Source organism: Nannobrachium achirus (genome assembly GCF_963921795.1).
Source record: "Nannobrachium achirus genome assembly, chromosome: 6".
Taxonomy (NCBI): Eukaryota; Metazoa; Chordata; class Actinopteri; order Myctophiformes; family Myctophidae; genus Nannobrachium; species Nannobrachium achirus.
In genome coordinates, this window is record NC_137815.1 from 31,415,185 (window position 1) to 31,436,456 (window position 21,272).

A 21,272-nucleotide genomic window follows, 5' to 3' on the forward strand; every position below is an offset into this window, starting at 1 on the left:
AAGGGCTGCTTTGTGTCTTTGACTTTAATGTGCTGCTGATATTTCAGCAGCCAAACCTGTGGGCAATTAATATACAATAAAGGAACTGCAAGTTATACGTTGTTGTTTTTTTTCTCTCTCCCCCCCCAACATGCAACGGGAACTTAGAACAATGTTAATTCAAACATTCAAACAAAACAGTATTTATTGTATAAAAAAAACTACAAAGTTGTAACCAAACATAAAACACAATAAAAAGAATGCTCATGCGTAAAAAGCTTATATCCTTGTGAACAAAATTAATGTAAATAACCAGCGCTGAACAGATTTACTTTGACTGCTCCACTTCTTTCGTTATTAACTTAAATAACCCCTAAAACAGGGGGGGATAAAAGAGTTTGATGTTACATTGTGAGCATAGAGAGATCAGTTTCACGGTCTCTTTCGGTGCCCTGTTGAGAAAGGCCTCCCCCTGAGCTGTGCAGCAGACTGTCTAAATGCTGGATCCTGGCAACGTGAAGCAGCATGATGGGCTTCCTCTTCTCCACTTCCGTGGACAGCTGGCCGATGCGCTCCTCCAACTGGAAAACGCAAACAACACAATAGTGTTGACATGTTCACATCAGCATCCGCATAATAAAGCAAATATTGTATTGTCGCCGTTGTCGGGTATGAAACCTCGTATCTCCAAGTTTCAAATGTGTACGTTCTTTCGCAAAGTAAAGCCCTGCTTCATCATACAAGGCCGTCGCACAAAAGGAGTGAAAACAGCAGATCTACAAGCACACAACGCCTCGCGGTGCGAGGCGTTGTGTGCTTGTAGATCGGCTGTTTTCACTTGTTTAAATCATTTCTAAAATGATAAATGCAAAACAAACGGTTTTGACAAACAAGGTTTTCACCCGACAACGACGAAGTGTTGCATGTCATTTAGTTGTTTTTGACTAATTAGTCCACAGAATACATCCACAACAGCAAGATGAGAAATGTATATCGTCGATGCGGGCAGAAACCTCTTATCTCCATATTCTACTGTAACTTTTGTGTTTTTTCTTTAATTAATGACCTACTTCAGTGGTTTTCAACCTTTTTCACATCCTTGTCCATTATTTATTGGGCATTCGAGCCACGGACCACCATTTGATGACATTTAGCCTCTCAGGCGGTCAGACCCAAGAACGCAGCTCAGTCAGCTGCTTTTCAACGCAACCTTACTTGTTGGATAACATTTTGTCCACAATTCTATGCTGTATTGATGTTGGTGCCATATGAGATATAACAGGCAAAATAACAATTCCCTATTTGTGTATACTTCTTGTAAATGAAGTAATGCAGGTGTTTAACAATAACGTAAAATGTAAAATAAAACCAAATGGACCTGTACTCTCAAGAGTTAAAGATCTATAAAGATCCATTTGGTTATCAACTCTCCATCATTTAGCCGGGGACCACCTGGAACCACCTCAAGGACCACTGGTGGTCCCCGGACCACTGGTTAAAAACCCTGCCCCACTTGATCATACTACAACGTCATACAAAAGTCAATAGTAGCAGATCCACAAGCTCGAAACGCGTGAGCTTGTAGATCTGCTACTTTTGCTATTTTAATCCTGAAAAGAAACACATTTAAGTTCCTTCTCTTGTAGTAGTAGGCTGACATCCAAAGGTGAAACAAAAGGTGAACTTGAGAAATATCCAAGGAACTCCACTCAGTTTAGTTTTAAATACAAAGCCTTTGATTGTGTCTTGGCTTTTCTTTGATTGTGACCAACGCGTTTCGGCTCACGGGTCTTCATCAAGGTCCAAACTGGACAAACTTTGGATGCTGATAAAAGCCCTTGAGCCGAAACCCGAAACGCATTGTTTTTCTACACTTGGATGTCAGCCTACTACAAGGAACTTAAATATGTGCTGAACCCTCAAAGAGCACCTGTTTTCAGTTTGCGTTAATTACGGACCCATGCAGCGCTTCCTTGTTTCTTTATTCAACCTGAAAAGTAACAGTCTTGGAGACATGAGGTTTCCACCCGACAGCGATGCCAGCGTCCACTTTTACATTGGCCCAAAGTCAATCATTGCAAAGTAATTTACACAAACGTACCTATGTAAGCAAAACACTTCACTAATGACATTTTCAAAAACAACCACTTCACTATACTTTATGTAGGCAACACAATTACTAATTCACCACAAATTTTTGTTTTGGGGTTTTTAGGACAGTAGACTGACAGGAAATGGGGAGAGAGAGGGGGAGCGACAAGCAGCAAAGGTCGGTGGGATTCGAACCCGCAACACACTGTCAGGCATTAGAGCCTATGTGGTATGCGCCTGGACCGCAAGGTCAACGGGCGCACCTCAAATACTACTTCTGTCCAATGGGTACAGCCACGCGCCCAAAGGACGCTTTTTTTCTAGTTATATTTATCTAAAATGTCTTTAAGAGCAAAAATACTCAAATTGAACCCAAATTGGTTATCAGCAGACAAGATCAACCTCTCAAGTCTACTCAGTAGAATTGTCTCTAGCACTTTGGACAAAGAAATATAACTTTATTATTCAAAGCTTATCATAGAATGTTACTGAGATTTTCACGACAGGGAAAACTAGGTTCAAATAAACTCAATAACCAAAAGCCAACAAAGGGGACTCTGTTATCAAATAGAAAGTGGTATTGAATTCTAAGCAATTAAAGTACAGTACTACTAGAACATTACGGGTGGCAGTGTCTCAGGGATAGAGTGGCCGGTAGAGCGGCCAGATGGGAACCGCTTCGACTCCCAGTTCGATTCCAGGCTCCCCCAGAGTTGGTGTCGAAGTTTCCTTGAGCAAAACTCTGAACCCCTAGTTGCTCCCAATGAGCATGTTGGTGCCTTGCATGGTTTCCTACACCATCGGTGTATGAATGTGTGTGTGAATGGGTGAATGTAATGCAAAATCTATGTAAAATGCTTTGGATAAAAGCACTATTTAAACGTGCCATTTACCCAGTAGGAGCGAGATCATTTAGCGACCTACAACCGGGTCGCGACGTGGTCGGTAGTTTTCAGCGACCGGGTCGCTAAATCGAGCGACCGGGTCGCTAAATCACCGACCGCGCCGCTAAATCGACCGACCCGGTCGCTAAATCTACCGACCTGCCTGCAGTTTTAGGTCGGTAGATTTAGCGACCCGGTCGGAAGATTTTGCGCCCCAGTCGGTCGATTTAGCGACCCGGTCGCTCGCTTTAGCGACGCGGTCGGTGATTTAGCGACCCGGTCGGGAGGTTGCGTGGCAGGTTAGCCTAACTGAGGTAACGGTCGGGAGGTTGCGTGGCAGGTTAGCCTAACTGAGGTAACGGTCGGGAGGTTGCGTGGCAGGTTAGCCTAACTGAGGTAAGGTTACTGAGGTTAGGTTTAGGGTTAGGGTTAGGGTTAGTAGGTCGGTGGAAGCGACCACCGGTCGGTGGATTTACCTACCCGGTCGCTGGATTAGCGTCCCAGTCGGTCGATTTAGCGACCCGGTCGCTCGCTTTAGTGCCGCGGTCGGTGATTTAGCGACCCAGTCGCTCCATTTAGTGACCCGGTCGCTCGCTTTAGTGCCGCGGTCGGTGATTTAGCGACCCGGTCGCTCCATTTAGCGACCCGGTCGCTCGATTTTGCGACCCAGTCGCTGAAAACTACCGACCACGTCGCGACCCGGTTGTAGGTCGCTAAATGATCTCGCCCTCTCTCCATTTACCATTACTAGCTACAGGGAGCATTTGCTCCCCATTTCCAAGTGTCTAATTTGTGTATTTGTCAGGAGACAAACAAAGGAAGATTAATTAACTGTGACATCTTTCTAACATTACATTGAAAATCTCATTTTAAAACTGAAATGGTGATACGATGCACACATTAGCCACAAATCATCTTCAATCCTAATGCTCACCAGCTCCAACTCTTGACATATTGTGTTCTTATCCATCTGGTCTTCCCTTCCACTGGTCTGCAGCCAGTTCTTCAGAACATCTTTCAACCTCTTCCACGCCCTGCACACACAGTGTAATGTAATGTAAATCAACCTCTAATAATAAATACATGATTGGTGTGTCAGCAGTGCCAAAATGAAATCCGACAAAGATGAAGAGAAACGGCACAAGCTACAGAAGGTTATATAATCCTTACTGGAGCTGCTTCCTGTCCTGGTGGAAGTGCTTCATCTCCACACGAATGCGGAGCAGTTCTCCTGTTAGTGCCAAGGTTGGATCAGCATACTCTGCCTCGGAATGCACCTCTTTCACATCACTCACGTCAAAGTCTTTGCTGGATGCTGCTGCTGCAAAAAAAGGCATCACAATTTTGGAGCATGTCACCCATTTTCCAACTTATCTTCATATAATTAGTCCACACCAATGCTCATTATTAGAAGATGGAACAGTTTTTGTTTACTGCGTCTCATTGGTAGCGATTTTAGCGTGCGTACAAGTGGCTAAATATGTATTTTTAGACACAATAAGCTGGCAATTTCTTTATTACTATTTACAGTAACACTAATAAATGGTAAATGGTGCATTTATATAGCCTTTAGCCAAGGCACTTTACAGAGATTGTGCATTACATTCACACACACATTCATACACCGATGGCAAGGCACCAACCTGCTCACCGGGAGCAACTAGGGGTTCAGAGTCTTGCTCAAGGACTCTTGGACACTAAAGCTGGTTGCACACTGCTGCGTTTTTCCATTGCGACATGCGTTCTTCAGGGCAAGGAGAGAGAGAAAGATAGAGAGAGCAAGGGACCCAGTGGTCTGAAAATAAATACCGAAACGGGCTGCAGTGTGCAAACGTGATTGACATAACGTGAGGTTGATTTCTTTATTTACGTGCTCCTATATTCGGCCAAAAAACGCAGCAGTGTGCAACGACCTTTACTCTGGGGGAGCCCGAGCCCGGGATCGAACTGGGAACCCTTCGGGAATCCTCTGTGTTCCAAGATGACAACTCTACCCCTGAGCCACTGCCGCCCCTACTAGCCTCCATAAGTCACATCTGCCCATGAAAGATTGCAGTGCATCTTGGGAATGGGCTTATTGTGTCTAAAAATACATATCTAGCCACTTGTACTCATTCCCCCACCACTCTTTTCTTTTATCTAATTACAATCTAAAATATGAACCCTGAACCATAAAAAATATAAAGTTGTCCTGCATTGCGCCTAGTTGTGGTTAAATAAGTCTGGGAAAAAAGACCGGTTGTGATAGTAAAAAGTGTGCGTATCCGTTCTGAGTAATACAAAGAAAAACATTTCTGTTGAAAAAGACAGTTCTGTAAGGTTAACAAATCCGTTGTTATTGGAGAGAAGTTGTCTTCGTTTCCTTTCCCTGCTGTTTGCCACAGTGAAATAGAAGCAATTGTTTTTGCATTAATAAAGAAAAATGAAATGTTTTAATTTGAAATGACCAAACCAATGATGTTACTGGTAGGCAATTTTCTGAACTGTCGACAACACACATGTTGAGAGACAGAGCAAGTAGATAGAAATGGTGTCATCTTATAATGAGCATTAGTTAAGACAAATTATAGGAAGATATAGGCTGAACATGGGTGAAGTGGTGGAAAGACGGCTTAGATAACCTTGCCAGCGATGCTAAGGAAAATGTATTTGCATTCATTAAAAATGTGATCACTATACCTGAATAAGGAGATGAGCGGTGACTTGAAGAGAAGGCAAACTGTTCGGGGCGTAGCAGCACTGAGTCATTTATTTTCCCGACCTTTAAAAAGAGGCCATATGGCCCAAGTTAGGGAACTACGGTATGTGCACACAGTGCAATTTACAATTTAGGCATTAAAGACGAGTAGTAAGCAAAGAAAAGACATTAAATAAAATGCATAGGCATAGTGATCTAGGATTATAGGTAAACTAAGAACCAATCATCAGTCTAAACCAAGGGTCTTCAACAGGGGGTTGAAGACCCCCCTAGGGGGTCCTCGGAGTTACTACAGGGGGTCCTCCAAATCTTTGTGTGATAGAAAGAAAATAATTAAATCTCCTTTTTAGCCACATTCTTAACCAGATTCTGAGAACTTAAGCCAAAAATAGACAATCTACAAGCTCACAACGCCTCACAGCTTGTAGATCGTCTATTTTCAGCAAAGAAGTTTGCTATAGAGGGGTGAAGTACTGACAGTTCAAGTGGTTAAATATCTGAAAACACAAATTGACATGAATCCAAAATACATGATTGTGCTGTCAAACAATGAAACGACAAGGAATCTATGACACGGTTGTGGGGGTCCCTCAACAAAGGGGTCCTTGGCCTGAAAACGTTGAAGACCCCTGGTTTAAACAGTAAGATATAACAAAGAATCAGTACGTTGAGGCTATACACACTAAGATACCAGGTGTACAACCGACCTGGCATCTGACTACATACAGTAACAAGCTATCCAAATTATATAGGCTTTGCGCAAGCCTGCAGGGTCATGGAGGATAGACAGTACACATTACACATCTGAGAAAAGACGAGTGGCTACCTTGGCCTGAGTTTTGGTGGTCATGAAAGAAGATGGTGGTAAAAGGACATCTTGGTTTGGTGATCTATTGAGGGAATCCATAGGGGACGTGGTGTGAGCTTCGGAGGACGGTGGTGCAGACACCATGGGCCTCTGTACCCCAGCTAATGCCCTGGAAGAAACGGGAACCACCAGGATAATTAGAAAGAGACCACCAGAGACCCCTGGTACCCATATATGGAGATCCATGTACTATGAAAGGGTAGCACATCTCAAACTTCAGGTCAAGGAGGACAACTCACATTTAGGCTCATGTATTTGTCTCACTTCACAAGTGAATACACAGAAGAATGCTACGTTATACAGTCCTGTATACCTGTTGTTACGCTGCAGCTCTGCTTTAATAGGAGAGTCCAGCAGTTCTTTGGCACGACGAGGTTGAAGTCTGGCCGTCCGAGTCAGAGCTCTGCGTGCGAGTCAGTCAAAAACATTGGTTAGGTTTTAGAATAAACACTAGTACCAATGTGACACTGGTGCAGACACTGGCAAATACTCACAGCTGGCTGAGCACTTTGTCTCCGGCCCCCTTTTCGACAGAAGCGGACCGCGTCGCTCCGTGTGACGACGTGCTCTTCGAGTCGGGTTCGGGCAGACGGAAGGTCACGCTCTTTTTACAAGGTAATCTTCGGACTTCTTGTACGCTGGCTGACCGACACAAGGCCCGCTGCTTCCATCGCATGGCACAGTGCTGGACCACTTGCTGGAGGCGTTGTGTGCTCTGCGGCAAGGTTATTATAGTTAACTGAAACTAAATAACGACAACTGAAATTGAAAAATCTTTTTCGTTAACTGAACTGCATAAAAACTATAATATATTATAAAGAAAAAAGATAATTAACTGAAACTGTATTGTGTGTTTACAAAACTAACTAAAACGAACTGATATTCTAGACAAAATGGTTTATTTTGTTGCGTTTTTATTACACAATACGCCATAAGTATGACCTTTTTGAATCCTGCACTTGACAAATAACCCAAAGTATGAAAAGAAAACCTAAAACTAACACTAAAACTAAGCGTTAATAAAAATATATATATATATATTATTACGTATAACCTTGCTCTGCGGAACATCGTCATAATATATATTAAAATGACGAAAACATGAAAAATTAACACCTCCAAATGAATGTATAAGCTCACACGTCGCTCATACACCTATGATATGAACCCACCTGCTCTTGACTCCGTTGTGCCAGGCTAGCGGTGAGGCTGCCCATGTGAGCGGCGTGTGTGAGGACGTGCGTCACCCCTTCTCTCAGCAGCTGGTCTCTGTAGAAGTGGGCCGCTCTGGCCTGACGCTCCTGCTTCCTACGCTGCTCTGTGAGCCACAGCCTCCATGCAAACAACACCTGCAGACGGCCAAGAGGGAATGAGTGCAACGTGTGCAAGGCAATTCCCATTCAATTGAAAGCGCACACGGCAATTATACTGTATCGTCACTGTCCGCCAGAAACCAGCTAACTCAGTTTTTCTTCTTCATAAATCAGTGCTATATTGAACACCCTTTACGTCAGTGGTTATCAACCTGGGGGTCCCCAAATTATTTTGGGGGGTCCCCAGATGATGATAATGTGCAACAAACCCGGCCCATGACGTCATGTTTAAACAATCAAGACAAGAGGCGATCAAGAAATGATTTAGACATGCACGATGAAATGAAATTATGGACGATATCCGATATTTTACAGGCTCATATCTGGCGATACTGATTCCGATATGTATTACATTATTATATTATTGTAAGCGTCTTTGACGCTTGGTTCTTTTAACTTTGAATCATGTCTAAGCCTTTTGTCATTTTCGTTATTTAGATTACTTTACTTTGAAACTTCCTGTCATTTTATTTTGGAACTTCCTTTTTGGGCCGCTACCGAACCCATATGGGTCTACGTGACACTTCAGTGTCACTCACTCACTCATTCATGATCCCTGTGAGCCACGGCAGCGTCGGCGTGCCACAGACGATCGGCACAAACTTTTGTTTATGGAAATCTACACGGCAAGGTACAGAACGTTTAGGTCTCTTGCCACATATAAAATCAAACGATTTAAGAATGTGTATCAGGCATGTTGAGTGAGCTCCGTTTATATTGTTCACAGTGTCGCTTGCAATGATGTACTTTTGGGGCACCTCGAGCAGAGGTTAAGGTGGACGTTGGCACAAGACTAGCGCCTCCGGGTAGCGGAACAAGGTATATTGTTTGTTCTTTTGTTTGTTTGGGTTTCAGTTGTCCTTTGAGAGTCATTGGTTGCATTTGTTTTGCATTTCGTTTTGGGGTTATTGTGCCTTTTCCTTTGTTCTTTGTTTGCATTTGGGTATTGGTTGTTTGTGTAAACTGATTGATTTATTGTTTGGTTGCGACTTAAATGGAAATTAATAGGCCTACTGCATCACTGCATTTAAATGAAATGATCTTATTATTGAAATGAAACACTGAAACATATGGGTTGAAATGCACTTTTATTGTTGAAGGGAAAACTATGAAAATGAAAATGAATGTATTTGTAATGGTTGTTATTCTTTCTTTTTATAGTTTTCACGGTGTTGAGACACTGCTTCACATGTGTAAAGAAGCTAAATAAAAGCACCAGTTGAGACCAATCCGTTTCATCATTTCACAACCGGCGAGGGCAGCTACAATTATAATGCAATATATATCTTATATATCATATATCAAGTTGAAAAGCTTTCCCAGAATACCCTGATTGAATCTTCAGCTTCACATTCAGATTCAAATGTGAATATTATAAAACAAAATATTGGCTAAACCGATTTTGATATCGGTTCGATACCGATAATGCATTTTTATGTCCGACATTGCCGATACCTATATGATGGCCCGATTAATCGTGCATCCCTAAACTTATTACAGTACTACCGTATTTTCCGGACTATAAGGCGCACTTAAAAGCCTTTAATTTTCTCAAAAAACTACAGTGCGCCTTATAGTCCAGTGCGCCTTATATATGGATCATTCATTGACATTGACATTCCCTTTAGCACAGCTCCATCTGTTTGATGCATAACGCAACGGTAGCGTCTATTATGTGCGCCTTATAGTCAGGTGCGCCTTATATATGAAAACAGTTTGAAAATAGACCATTCATTGACAGTGCGCCTTATAGTCAGGTGCGCCTTATAGTCCAGAAAATACTGTATTCATAATATAAAGCCATTTAACACCTATTGCGCACTAATGAATGATTGTTTTATGTGAAGATAATATGCGTTACTTTTTTCAATTGGCATCTTCATAGATGGTGGTCACAAACTCACAGTCACAACAACTGGCCAATAAAAAAAAAGATACCAGTCCTGTTCAGAATTTGCCGTCTCACATCTTTCCACAAAATATTAGAAAACGCTCAATAGTGGGCTCGATAAAAGCCCGGCTCAATAGTGGGCTCGATAAAAGCCCGGCTCAATAAGAAGGATCAATAAGGTGCTCATTATAAACAAAAATTAACAAGCTCCATCCCTAGTCACAAGTGACAGCAATACAGCAATATCCTTGATTCTCTGGGAAATAGTGTCAGTCAGCGGGTGTTACCTTGGACTGCAGATTGAGGGACCAGTGCCAAAGAGCTAGCTTGGTCTGCTCAGCTTCTCTCCTTCTGTGCTGCAGCTGTGTGTGTGGGACAGACAGTAAATCACTGGAGTTACTACCGGGATCTGGTCAATATGACCTCAAATCACTATCACAGTTCAAACGTTTGGCATGACTACAATTAATGAACTTCATTTGTTTTGGGTGAAAATAGCAGATCTACAAGCCCACAACGTGTTGCTGCTAATCAATTTAATCAAACAATTTAGTCAATTATAAAAGAATATATATATCTGTGTTGATTCATTGATAGATATAGGTACATCATTGTATTTATAAAACAGAAACTTGCTTCTTCATTATTCAATTACCCAACGATTATTGGGTCTAAATACTGTTTTTTATACATTGCCAAGCCCTATGAGTTACCATCCAGATGATAGACCACATACGTTATAGGTGTATACACATGCATTGCACACAGATATTAGTTCACCTTAACGTCTGCTCAAGACAGATACTCGTCATGATCATGCTATTGAATTGAAAACTGGCAGGTCAAAAGACCTACGGTATCTGTGTAAATAAGAGAACGCATATTCTCTCCATTGTAACAGAAAAGGGACAACCTCAACTTTCCACCGTTCGAAAAAGCTCTGGTATGTCTTCAGTCTCAGCAGCAACATTCCTTGCCTCTTCATCACCTACGGAATCACATCCATATAAAAAGAAGATGAGATAAGCGTGTGACCCATAGTACAACTGAAATAGGCAGCACAAGTGAGCCAATACGAAAAGGATAATGGAAGTAAAGTACTAACCTCATATGTCTGGTACTGGTAGTGATGTCTGCTCCATGCCTTCAGGACTCTGCAAAGCAGTTTGGAGTGGTGGTGCCGTTGGGCTTTTTCCATGTCTGCCCTCTCCTTCTGAGCCACTGATGCTTGATTTCTCCATCTCCTGAAAACCCCCTGCAGAAACACTTATCGAAAAAGGAAAAACAAGAATTACAACAACACGTTAGATCTTTGCACCACGCATGCACACGTTATACATGCACACACACTCCCCTAGGGCATGTTCACACTATCTGCCTTTTATGAAGATAATAATCACTGCCTAGAGCACTTTTTCTCCTGGGGGGGGGGGGGGGGGAAACTGCTAAATGGGCAGCTCCTGCCCCAGGTGACGCTCCTGGACAAGGTGTTGATGTGCCCTGTAGTCTGTAGTGGGGCGGTCATGCATCCACTCCTGATTTACTACCCACGCCTTCCTCCTCTTGTCTCCTGGGCCAGCAGCAATACATATCACAACCTCAACCTTGAGCTCTGTCTGGAGAAAGCTCATTTTAAAGCTTACTTCAGGCTAACAGGACATTTACACATGCACTTTTAAAGGCGCTGTTCAGGGGGCGCCCGGGTCTCGAGCTAAAAGTAATAAATATAAATACATTTCTCATAGGTTTTAATGTAAAAGGGCAATGCCTATTTGTTTTTATTCTAAATGTGGATAGTGTGTGAACATACCTTTATGTACAGTAGCACACATTGACCATGCAGCATCTGATATATTGTTACCTTGATCTATGCAGCTCTGTACCCTGTTCAACACTTCCCCCTGCTGGCAGCGTTTGGACACAGCATGCACAGTAGTTTGCCTCCATGCAAGAAACACCTTTAGGATGAATTTTGTACGTCACCAACTAATACATGCGCATAATAAACCATGGCAAGTACGATAGCGATGGCAACACTACAGACAGAGGGCTGTTACCTTTGCTAGAAGGCAGTGCTGGAAGTGACTCTGTGCCCTCTGCTCTTTGACTCTGATCTCAGCCAGGAGAACCGCGTTGTCCCTCCACAAAACAAAACTCCTCCTAAGAAGAGGCAAGAGGTTCACAGTCGGGGATCAACAAGATGAGGGGTCTTAAACGTTTTCAGGCCAAGGACCCCTTAGTTGAACCGTCAATACTTAATAAACTTGACCTATCACTCTGTACTTAGTCTGCTCTTTTTCCCCTCTACACCAAACAAGCTCTACAATCGACAAGTTCACAACGCCTCGCGCTGCGAGGCGTTGTGAGCATGTAGATCTGTTATTTTTGGCTAAAGTTCTCAGAATACGGACGCCAGGGTTCAAGTGGTTAATATAGAAAAGGAGAAAAAAGCTTCAATCACACAAAGATTTGGAGGACCCCCAGTAGTAACTCTGAGGACCCCCTAGGGGTCCCGGACCATCTGTTGAATCCAAATGACTGAAGTCACTGAAATCAGTCATGGCGACTGAGAACTTTAATCCATATAACTAAGAGTGATTGTTGTTACCTGAGAAACTGTTTCTGTTGCAGTCTGTAGCGTTCCTCAGCGTGGCCACAGACCTGTACGGTCTGCAGGTGGTGTTCCTGTGGATACATGGATGGTGCAGCGTTTACTTTGAGCTCAGTGACATGATTACTGGCCCAGCTTCATGGATTCATGTTAACATTGGTGCCTGTTTGGTGCAACTGCTGCCGTACCTTCCAGACATGCAGGGAACGTTTGAGCGTTTTCATTTCATTATAGTTCCCCATCTGCTCCAGTCTTCGGTGCTTATCTCTTTGGTGCTGAACAAACTGATGTGCATATTTAGAGTCATAAACAACACGTTTGTTGTATAGTTTGAAACTGAAGACAATAACCTTGTATAGTATAACACACATACTTACAGAACATGGTATAAAGATGTTCATGAGAGCACAGGTTATTCCTTGTATATGTTTATATTCTTTTGAGGATCATATTAAAGACTAAAAAGGGTACTACAAACAGAGAAGCACCATACCTTGTGCCAGCGATCCATGGCCCATCTCATGCGGCGCTGTTCACCATGTCGACAAGCCTGCTCCTCTCTGGTTCTCCTAGAATTAACAAGCAAAACAAAAGAAATTAACAGATTACACTATCCATCGATCAGTTTAAGACACTATAGTGTCCATCGGTCAGTTTAAAGGAGTAGTTCACCCCCAAATATTACCTTTTTCCTATTGATTACTCACGCAATGGAGACTTCAGTTCAGTTTTTTTTTATTTGTCGCATTTTTAAGAAAAAAAAAAAATGTATTATAGTAAATGTACCTTAATTGATTATGGATGGGTGCCCAAATGCATTTGGGTCCCCATCCGGAATCAATGGGGGTAAGTTTATTAACTTGTTGACTGCCAAGGGCCACAAGAGGCCGCCAAAGTGCCAGACATTCCCCCATAGGCCACCGCTGTAACATATGGGTACCCACGCAGCAGTGCTTTCACGTTGACCAGTGGAATGAACATGACCCGGATGAAGAGAGCTAACAGATGGCTATAGGCTTCTTCTTTTTTAGAAGCCCGATTTGAGGCTATTTAGCCGCAAAAAAAACTTTTTTGCTTCCATAGGAACACAGTTCAGAGAAAATGAGCTCTTAAGATGTGAGAATGCATTGGATTAGGCGGCGCGATGCGGCGGCGTTACCCGATTACGGGCCGGTGGAAAGAGATCGCGGTCGGCGGCCTGGATGAAAGTTTAGACGGAGGCTTCGCTGAGGCCTCCGATTAATTCATTCATTTTATTAAAGAAACCGGAATTGTTCGGTTTCGGCACCCCGGATACGTCGCGCATAGATTGAGTTTTTTTTGGGGGGCTCTAAACTTTATTCTAAACCATTTTCAATGGAATAAATCGTCGGAACACATAGAATGGCTCGTTGGAAAGCGTCGGACGAGCCAGGACCACCCACGTCTCTACAAGCAGCTCAGGGTAAGTAAAATAGCAAAAAGAATATTGTATTGGATTGAAAAAAAAAAAAAAAACGAAATTGTTCGGTTTTAGCACTAAAAGAGTTAATTGATAAAGAGTCACTCCTTTAAGAGGATTCCACTCCGTTCACCTGTCCTGTATGTCAGTGCTGTTGTCCTTCCACTGCCTCATGGTCTTCTGGAGCAGCCTGTGCAGGTACAGAGTGTCTGAGGAAGCCAGTCTCTTCCTCTCCTCCATGTGCTGCTGCGTTCGCTGCCTCCAGCGAGCCAAGGCTCTGCGTGCACGGCACTGCTCCTCATGCAGAATGGCCTAGGAAGACCATTTAAACTATTTTGAAACGTTTTGTAGCTTTTTAAAGCTTTAAAGACATGCCCAAAATAGGGATAGATTATGAATTGATTATTGGAGCGGTGAAAGCGCTCCCAATAGACAGGTATGTCTGTGGGTGGGTGGGTGGGTGGCTGGCTATGTGGCTGGCTGGCTATGTCTGTAGCCTGGCAATACCTTGAGTGGCCACACACAACACACAAGTTAAAGGAGGGGCGCTGTTGTGCAGGCACACACAGCTTCTATGGCACTATTGTGCAGACTAGACACACACACACACACACACACACACACACACACACACACACACACACACACACACACACACACACACACACACACACACACACACACACACACACACACACACACACACACACACACACACACACACACACACACACACACACACACACACACACACACACACACACAGCTCCGAACCGAGGTTTGATTTTTTTTCTATAAATCGGTGAAACCCATTAGTTGGATTAACTGTTGCCCCTATGAAGAACACTAAAGCTTTGTACCGTTCTCTCAGAAAGCTTCTGCTCCTTGATCTTCTCTGTCTCTTCCCACCAGCTGTAGAAGACCCAGGTGTACTGACACTGTCTGCAAGAAAGTCAATGCACAAAGAAACCATGCTGACAAGTCAAAACGGCCAAGCAAGCACGGCCAGGACCTGGACCAATCAGTGACCCTGTTCTGAACGTCACCGGAGTCTCCGGAGGACGTTATCATAACGTCATCATGAGGTCATTTGGCTTGCAGGGGGGTCAAGTGTCTACATTTTAGACACGATTTGATTATTTTAGACACTACAATAATCAAATCATGTGGATCTCGGGATCCACATGGGAATGGCGTGACCAATTCACTGTAGATCTCATACATGTGTGACGTGACGCATTGACTCTTTGAAATTTGGGCAAGCCTGATCAGGTCTTTTAATTAGGATTCTTTTTCTCTATCAATTATACACCCAATGAAGCCTTGAATTCACCTAGAGCCAATAATTTGATGACTGGGTCTCTTTCGAGTGTCTTTCTTTGACTCTTTGAGTCATTCCGCCGGTCATCAAAGTATTGGCTTAGGATTAATGCGACAAAACCCCACAAGAATCTCCATGAATTCAAGGCTTCGTGGTGTGTGTAGTTAATAGAAAATAACAACAGTTAGGTGTGAATTACTCCTTTAATGTGTAATCTTTCAAAAAGTATAAAACATTTGTGAAAAGAAATCTTGTGCTGGTCGGTCCAGTGGTTTGCAATACTAGCTGGGGACCCACAGACAGACAGACCCTCTTCTAGATGGCTCACCTCTGGGAGCCACACCGTAGAAGAACAAATTAAATGATGTATGCAATGCGATGGCAACTCACTGATTGTACACGTCTGCCTTCTGTCTCATCTCCCTGTGAAGTCTTTTCTGCAGGGTAAATTCAACCCAGGATCTGAAAAACTGCGGCAATCTGTGTTCAGCAAACCAGGTGTCTGCCTGACACTCCAACCCCTGTTCAGAAGCATGGGACAACACACAATGTAAATGCGGTTTTATCTAGCAATAAAGCACAGCGATATTATGAGACAATATTTGCCCCAATTTGTATTGCCTCATAATGTGATTATGATTTTGTTAATGAATGTATGAAATTGTGAATACCTGCATGTGTCTATGCCCAGCAAGCTTCACCTTCCAGAGGTAGAAACAACTTCTCAGGACTGAGGCGCTGTTGAGGGAGAGGCATTAAGAACAATAATGACAAGTTACTGAGAAATACACACTCCATGATGCATGTACAGTAATGGCAGGTAGGACAGAGTAACAAAACCACATGCAAAATCACACTTGCGTTGAAAAACTAAAGTACATTGAAAAACCAAAGTCCTTTATAAGATAACAATAAACTGACCCGCACCTAGGCTCATAAGCCTAGTTGCAAGCGCACCGCGGGTTCAAGTCCCATTCCTGACGGTCTTTGCTGTAGGTCTCTCCCCATCTATCTCTCTCCTCGTTTCCTGTCCATCTCTACTATGAAACTATAAAAATAAAGGCAGAAAAAGCCCCAAAAATATATTTATTTCTAAAAAAGAAAAAAAGGGGGGAAAAAACAATAAACCACACCTGTGATGTGACAAGGCTATTTCTATGTGGGAGTGAAGAGCCTTGTCGTCAGCCTCTTCAACACGTTTCTGCCAAAGTCTCCAATATTTGACCTGTGAAAAACAGCAACATTCTTGTTCAGTTCAATACCATAAATTACATTTCTGTATCCTAAGTAAGGTCACGTTTGTCCATTACTGCTCTTGGTTCTTACCAGTAAATAATGAACCTGGTGTTGACCTGCCATCTGATCTTGTTCTGCTTCATAACTGCACAGTTTCACATCTACTGATCAAGCTCAAGAATACAACAATAATGTGTGTACTAGTTTTACAGACTCCAAAATTCACTGAGAATGATATGGGTTTATATATATATATATATATGTTACAGTATGTTTGGGTAACTCAGGACGGTAAGAGTAAGAGCGCTTGTTTTGTCGTTCACCACACACTAATCACCACCAGATGGCGACGACAGCCCATAGACAGCCATTCACTAGTGCAGGCGCTGACGTCACTCGTTTGCGACTCTCTTTATTTACTAGCCTAGCTGGGCGGTGTTTAGCCATTAGCTTAGCCATTAGCATACTATGAGCGTTTATCGTGGGCTTATAAATATAACGATTGCATTCACCACGGCTTCGTAACTCTTGCAATGTCGTGGACAATCGAGCGGCTCCGCCTGGAGGACGTTGTTGTGGGCGACCGCTTGTTCCGCCCCGTGCGGCACCACGAGTGCTCCGTTTCTCGACCGTCCTGTTTCTCTAACAAACCGTGACATATATATATATATATATGAATAAACGTTATATTTGTTTGTGTGTGTATTATTAGGATACAGGTTCTCCAGCGCTCCAGAGTTCTACGCTGGATGCTCCGTTTGGCCAACTGTCCCGCAGCTTGCCACTGATCCTCTTCTGTGTGTTTGGCACTCAGTTCACTGTGCCATGTATGCCAATGCATCCTGAGCACTCTGAGATGCCAGGCATGCAAAGCCTCTCCTAGATCACAGAGTCAGAACAGCAACATTAGGGGAAAAGTGTACGAATGAACGAGGCTTAAAACAGTCACACTGGTGTTTGGACATCTCTTAGAATGGTGCATTTATATACAGAGTAGCTTTTTATCGAAAGCGCTTTACATAGATTGTGCATTACATTCACCCATTCACACACACATTCATACACTGATGGCAGGGGAAACCATGCAAGGCAGCAACCTGCACATCGGGAGCAATGTGGGGTTCAGCGTCTTGCTCAAGTACACTTCGACACTAACTGTGGAGGAGCCCAGGATTGAACTGGGAACCTTATGGCTCCCATCCGGCCGATCTACACTACAGGCCACTCTACCCCTGAGCCACTGCCACCCCACTTAGATATCCAGATGCCTATTTTGTGTGGACTGACGACAGTCAATATATAAAATACCTTGCGACTTCTTCTTAGATTGGCGGTAGCGTACATAAGTAGTCCATGCACATAGTGCCTTTCTCTGCGTCCCATGGATGAAGTGGAGTGAAGCCTTCGATTGTTTCTCCCTCTGACAGCAGGCGGCCATGTACATATTTCTCCACAGAAGCCATGTCTATGTGGGTAGGAGATTGATACACAGATACCCCACAAAGTAAGGAAGGACATGCAGAGAAGATTAGTAAATCACAGACACAATGTGGATAAAAAACAATGCATACTGTATACACAAGCCTGGGTGTGTTTGATGGATTGCATGGTTACCCTGCCCTGTAGCGTTAAAGCCCAATGCTGCAAGGCCTGATCCTCCAGTGCATAAACATTATAGCGCTGCTGCAGCTTGGCCTGCCATGCATTCCATCCTGACCTGTATAGGGGGAAAATACATTTTAAATATGTTAATGAACTGCACACTTTTTCTGTAGTATTAGAGCAAATATAATGTGCTCTACTTAATACAGTCATGGTTGAAAATGTATATATTTTTTTGTGCACAAACCATTCTCTTACGTAAGAGTTGTGCGCCTCTTCTGCCAAAGTGCACGTTCAAGCATTCTACCCTTCATTTGCTTCATTTCTAGGAATAGCTCCCATTTGTCCCAAATCAGACGCACCTGTTGCCTATCAGCTGTAAAAAAGAAAACAAGATATAATAATACAAAATAATCACTGGTTGTGACAGCAGACACAGCCTGAGTCTGCTACGGAGTTCCCACACGTTTTTAAAAATGAATTTTCAAAACTCTTAAACCAATGTGTTATCAATGCACCAAGACAGACTTGAGCAAAGGCGCCGCGTGACGAAAAGAACAGATCTATAAGCTAACAACGTAGCACTGCATTTTACCACGTAATGTTGGACAAAAATCTTTTGTTGCTGTCGGGCAGAAACTTCTTATCTGTCCTTTATCTTTTTTCGTACATTAACACCCTACTTGATCAAACTACAGCTTCACACAAAAGTAGCGAAAGTAGCAGGTCCACAAGCTTGAAACGCCGCACGACACATTTTGAGATGGTAGATCTGCTACATTCGCTATTTTCCAAAACATTTGATTAATTCCAAAACTTTTCCAGGCCTGAGAAACAGTTTTTCATGAGTCATGACTGTGAGTGTGAGAGCCCCGCTTCTAGGTTTCACAATGCAAACACCAATAAAGTCATCATCACCCAGGCTCCATACCAAAACATTGTGCATGCTGGAGTTTCTTCTTCTTCTCTTTCTGCAAAGACACAAACGTTTGCCAGCTGTGGAAGGTCCGGTTGTAAAGGTGGTACCTAAAACATGTGCAACACTGTGAGTAACATGTAAATGAAAACTTTGACTCATTTAAGGCAGTGGTTTGCAACCTTTTCAGGCTGTGACCCCCCCAATATAATCATATTTGAACTGGGGACCCCACAGGACCCACACCCTGACAAGCACTTGGAATTGTAGGAGTTGAGGCATTACATTTAGTTTGACTCGGTTCCATATATACATATGTGAGCTTGTAGGTCGTCTATTTTCAAAATGTTTGCTTCTTTCTTATATTATTTGACAATTTGGCCAATGTTTGACCAGTTTCTAGAGTAGTTTTTTTGATTACTTTTGATGCCGTAATGATTTTTTCCCCCCTTCTTTTTGCTTTCTTAGGTATTAAAAAGGTCTGAAAAGTCCTTAAACTGTCACTTCACTGTCATCCGGGGACCCCCTGAGGGTCCCGACCCACAGGTTGAGAACCACTGTTTAAGGGATATAAGACATCAGCTTGTTGCAACATGATTTGGTCACAGGGATCTCAGGACACACATCTTCTACCTGTAGTGTTACAACATGATTTGGTCACAGGGATCTCAGGACACACATCTTCTACCTGTAGTGACACTCGGCTCTCACCGAGAGGCCCCACTCCCGCCTGGACGTCCACCACTCGTCTCTCCAGCTTCCAAAGGCTTTGAGCAGCAGCACTCTGCCGTAGTGGCACCTGGACAGTTTGTCATTTTATAACATTAATATTAATGTGTCACACTTTAATTTCAGTCAATCCGGTGGTTGAAAGAAACTACACAATAGTTCAGTAAGTTCACCCAAAAGTATTTTATTTCTAGTGATTACTCAGGCATGAATTCATGGATACTTTTTTTTGTTTTTGTCGCATTCCTAAGACAATAATTTTAAGTCTCCATGGGGTGAGTCGATATAGGCAAAAAATGTCTATGTAAATAATGATACCTGGCTTTATGAGGATGAACTCGCCCAAACGTTCTCAGCATCCATAACTTGAGGAACTTCCTTGCCAGGTGCCTGCAGTGTTAAATAGAATGTTATAGGCAGGGTCAGACTGATAATCAGGATTAAGGGATCGGATTATGAAACATAAATCAGCTCAGACTACATTTAATAGAATTGTGTCATAGATTATAGCACTGGTTCTAAAAGTTGGCTCCAGGGACCCCCAGGGGAAAATGCACCCTTGTGGGTGTGTAACTAAGAGAGTAAAATAAATAAATGAAAACATTTTTACACACTTAGAGTTAAACTAACACTGATAATTGTACAGAGTAGATTGGGGTCCCAAAATACAGACCAATAATGGTCCATGTTGACAGTGAATTATTGTCAAGGAAGCTTGATTACAAATCTGATTAAAAAAATCAGAGCTCAGCAGCACAGGGTCCACCCTATGTTCCCCAGGTTCTATGTTCCCCACCTCACAGCATTAGTTTTTAGTGAGGTTAGGGTTAGGGATAGGTTTAGGTGGTAAGAAAGTGGGGAACATAGAACCTGGGGAACATAGGTACGGTCCCAGCAGCACAGTGGGAAAGTAATAACAACCTTATTCTGATCTCCTTTAGCCTTCCACCTCTGTTCCAGTTGTATCCAACTCTATAGGTGATCTTTCGGGTGAGGACTTTGCGGGTCTGTTTGATTTCACCACCACATGGCTTGAGTTTCACTGGATCTGGCTTCTTTCTTGCATTAGTTTGCATTGTGCCTTGATGATGGCCCCCATCAAAGAAGACCCATCAGCACCACACCAAAGCAGTCCCAACTACAGTCACACACACACACACACACACACACACACACACACACACACACACACACACACACACACACACACACACACACACACAGGAACTAAGTTAAACAGTTAGCAATAAAGCTTGATTTGATATCCTGTCACAATGGTTGCAATCCAGGCAATATTTGTAATCAAATCTGATCAATAAAAGTAACAAACAAACATCTGGCATTACTTCATGAATTTGACGACAAATCTTGTTCTATCAAAGTGAAACTTGTACAGTTTGAAGTCTTACACATTTTGTTTACTTCTTCCACTACAGATCTCATCTCTCTGGTCTCGTCTCCCCAGTCCCCAACAACAAATCTGGGACCGCGTCTCTTTCTGAAATTATTGACGACGCGTGTTTGCGATTCCCCGGGCCTCCCGCACGGGCGGGGTTTTGTATTCCTTTCGTGAAGTCAAACCTGGACAGTCACAGGCCCGTCTATGCGGACTGATCACGACTCAAATCAAAC

The 21,272-nt window shown here is 43.0% G+C and overlaps 1 protein-coding gene across 1 annotated transcript; it reads right to left on the bottom strand.

Moving 5' to 3' along the window:
- Window positions 1–255: 255 nt before the first annotated feature.
- Window positions 256–21,104, bottom strand: sfi1 (SFI1 centrin binding protein). Its single transcript, XM_080728130.1, has 31 exons — window positions 21,050–21,104; window positions 20,562–20,778; window positions 19,959–20,030; window positions 19,600–19,710; window positions 18,927–19,021; window positions 18,254–18,371; window positions 18,008–18,110; window positions 17,702–17,858; window positions 17,111–17,272; window positions 16,484–16,557; window positions 16,291–16,382; window positions 15,829–15,895; window positions 15,548–15,678; window positions 14,697–14,778; window positions 13,970–14,148; window positions 12,889–12,964; window positions 12,584–12,679; window positions 12,393–12,469; window positions 11,842–11,944; window positions 11,646–11,742; window positions 10,890–11,050; window positions 10,698–10,772; window positions 10,072–10,146; window positions 7,693–7,869; window positions 7,015–7,235; window positions 6,834–6,923; window positions 6,479–6,629; window positions 5,634–5,715; window positions 4,125–4,275; window positions 3,889–3,988; window positions 256–560 (listed from the first exon to the last, which is right to left on the bottom strand). Exons 2-31 carry the CDS (start codon window positions 20,714–20,716, stop codon window positions 384–386), a joined length of 3,507 nt encoding a protein of 1,168 aa, XP_080584256.1. The 5' UTR covers window positions 20,717–20,778; window positions 21,050–21,104; the 3' UTR covers window positions 256–383.
- Window positions 21,105–21,272: the final 168 nt, after the last annotated feature.

What these genes read in the sequence shown, in the direction of transcription:
- sfi1 (XM_080728130.1), bottom strand. Translation starts at nt 20,716, where the DNA reads ATGCAAACTAATGCAAGAAAGAAGCCAGATCCAGTGAAACTCAAGCCA. An exon ending in CACAACGGAGTCAAGAGCAG is followed by an intron (nt 7,236 to 7,692) that starts GTGGGTTCATAT and finishes ACCTTGCCGCAG; the next exon opens with AGCACACAACGCCTCCAGCA. An exon ending in GAGCTGCAGCGTAACAACAG is followed by an intron (nt 6,630 to 6,833) that starts GTATACAGGACT and finishes CGTTTCTTCCAG; the next exon opens with GGCATTAGCTGGGGTACAGA.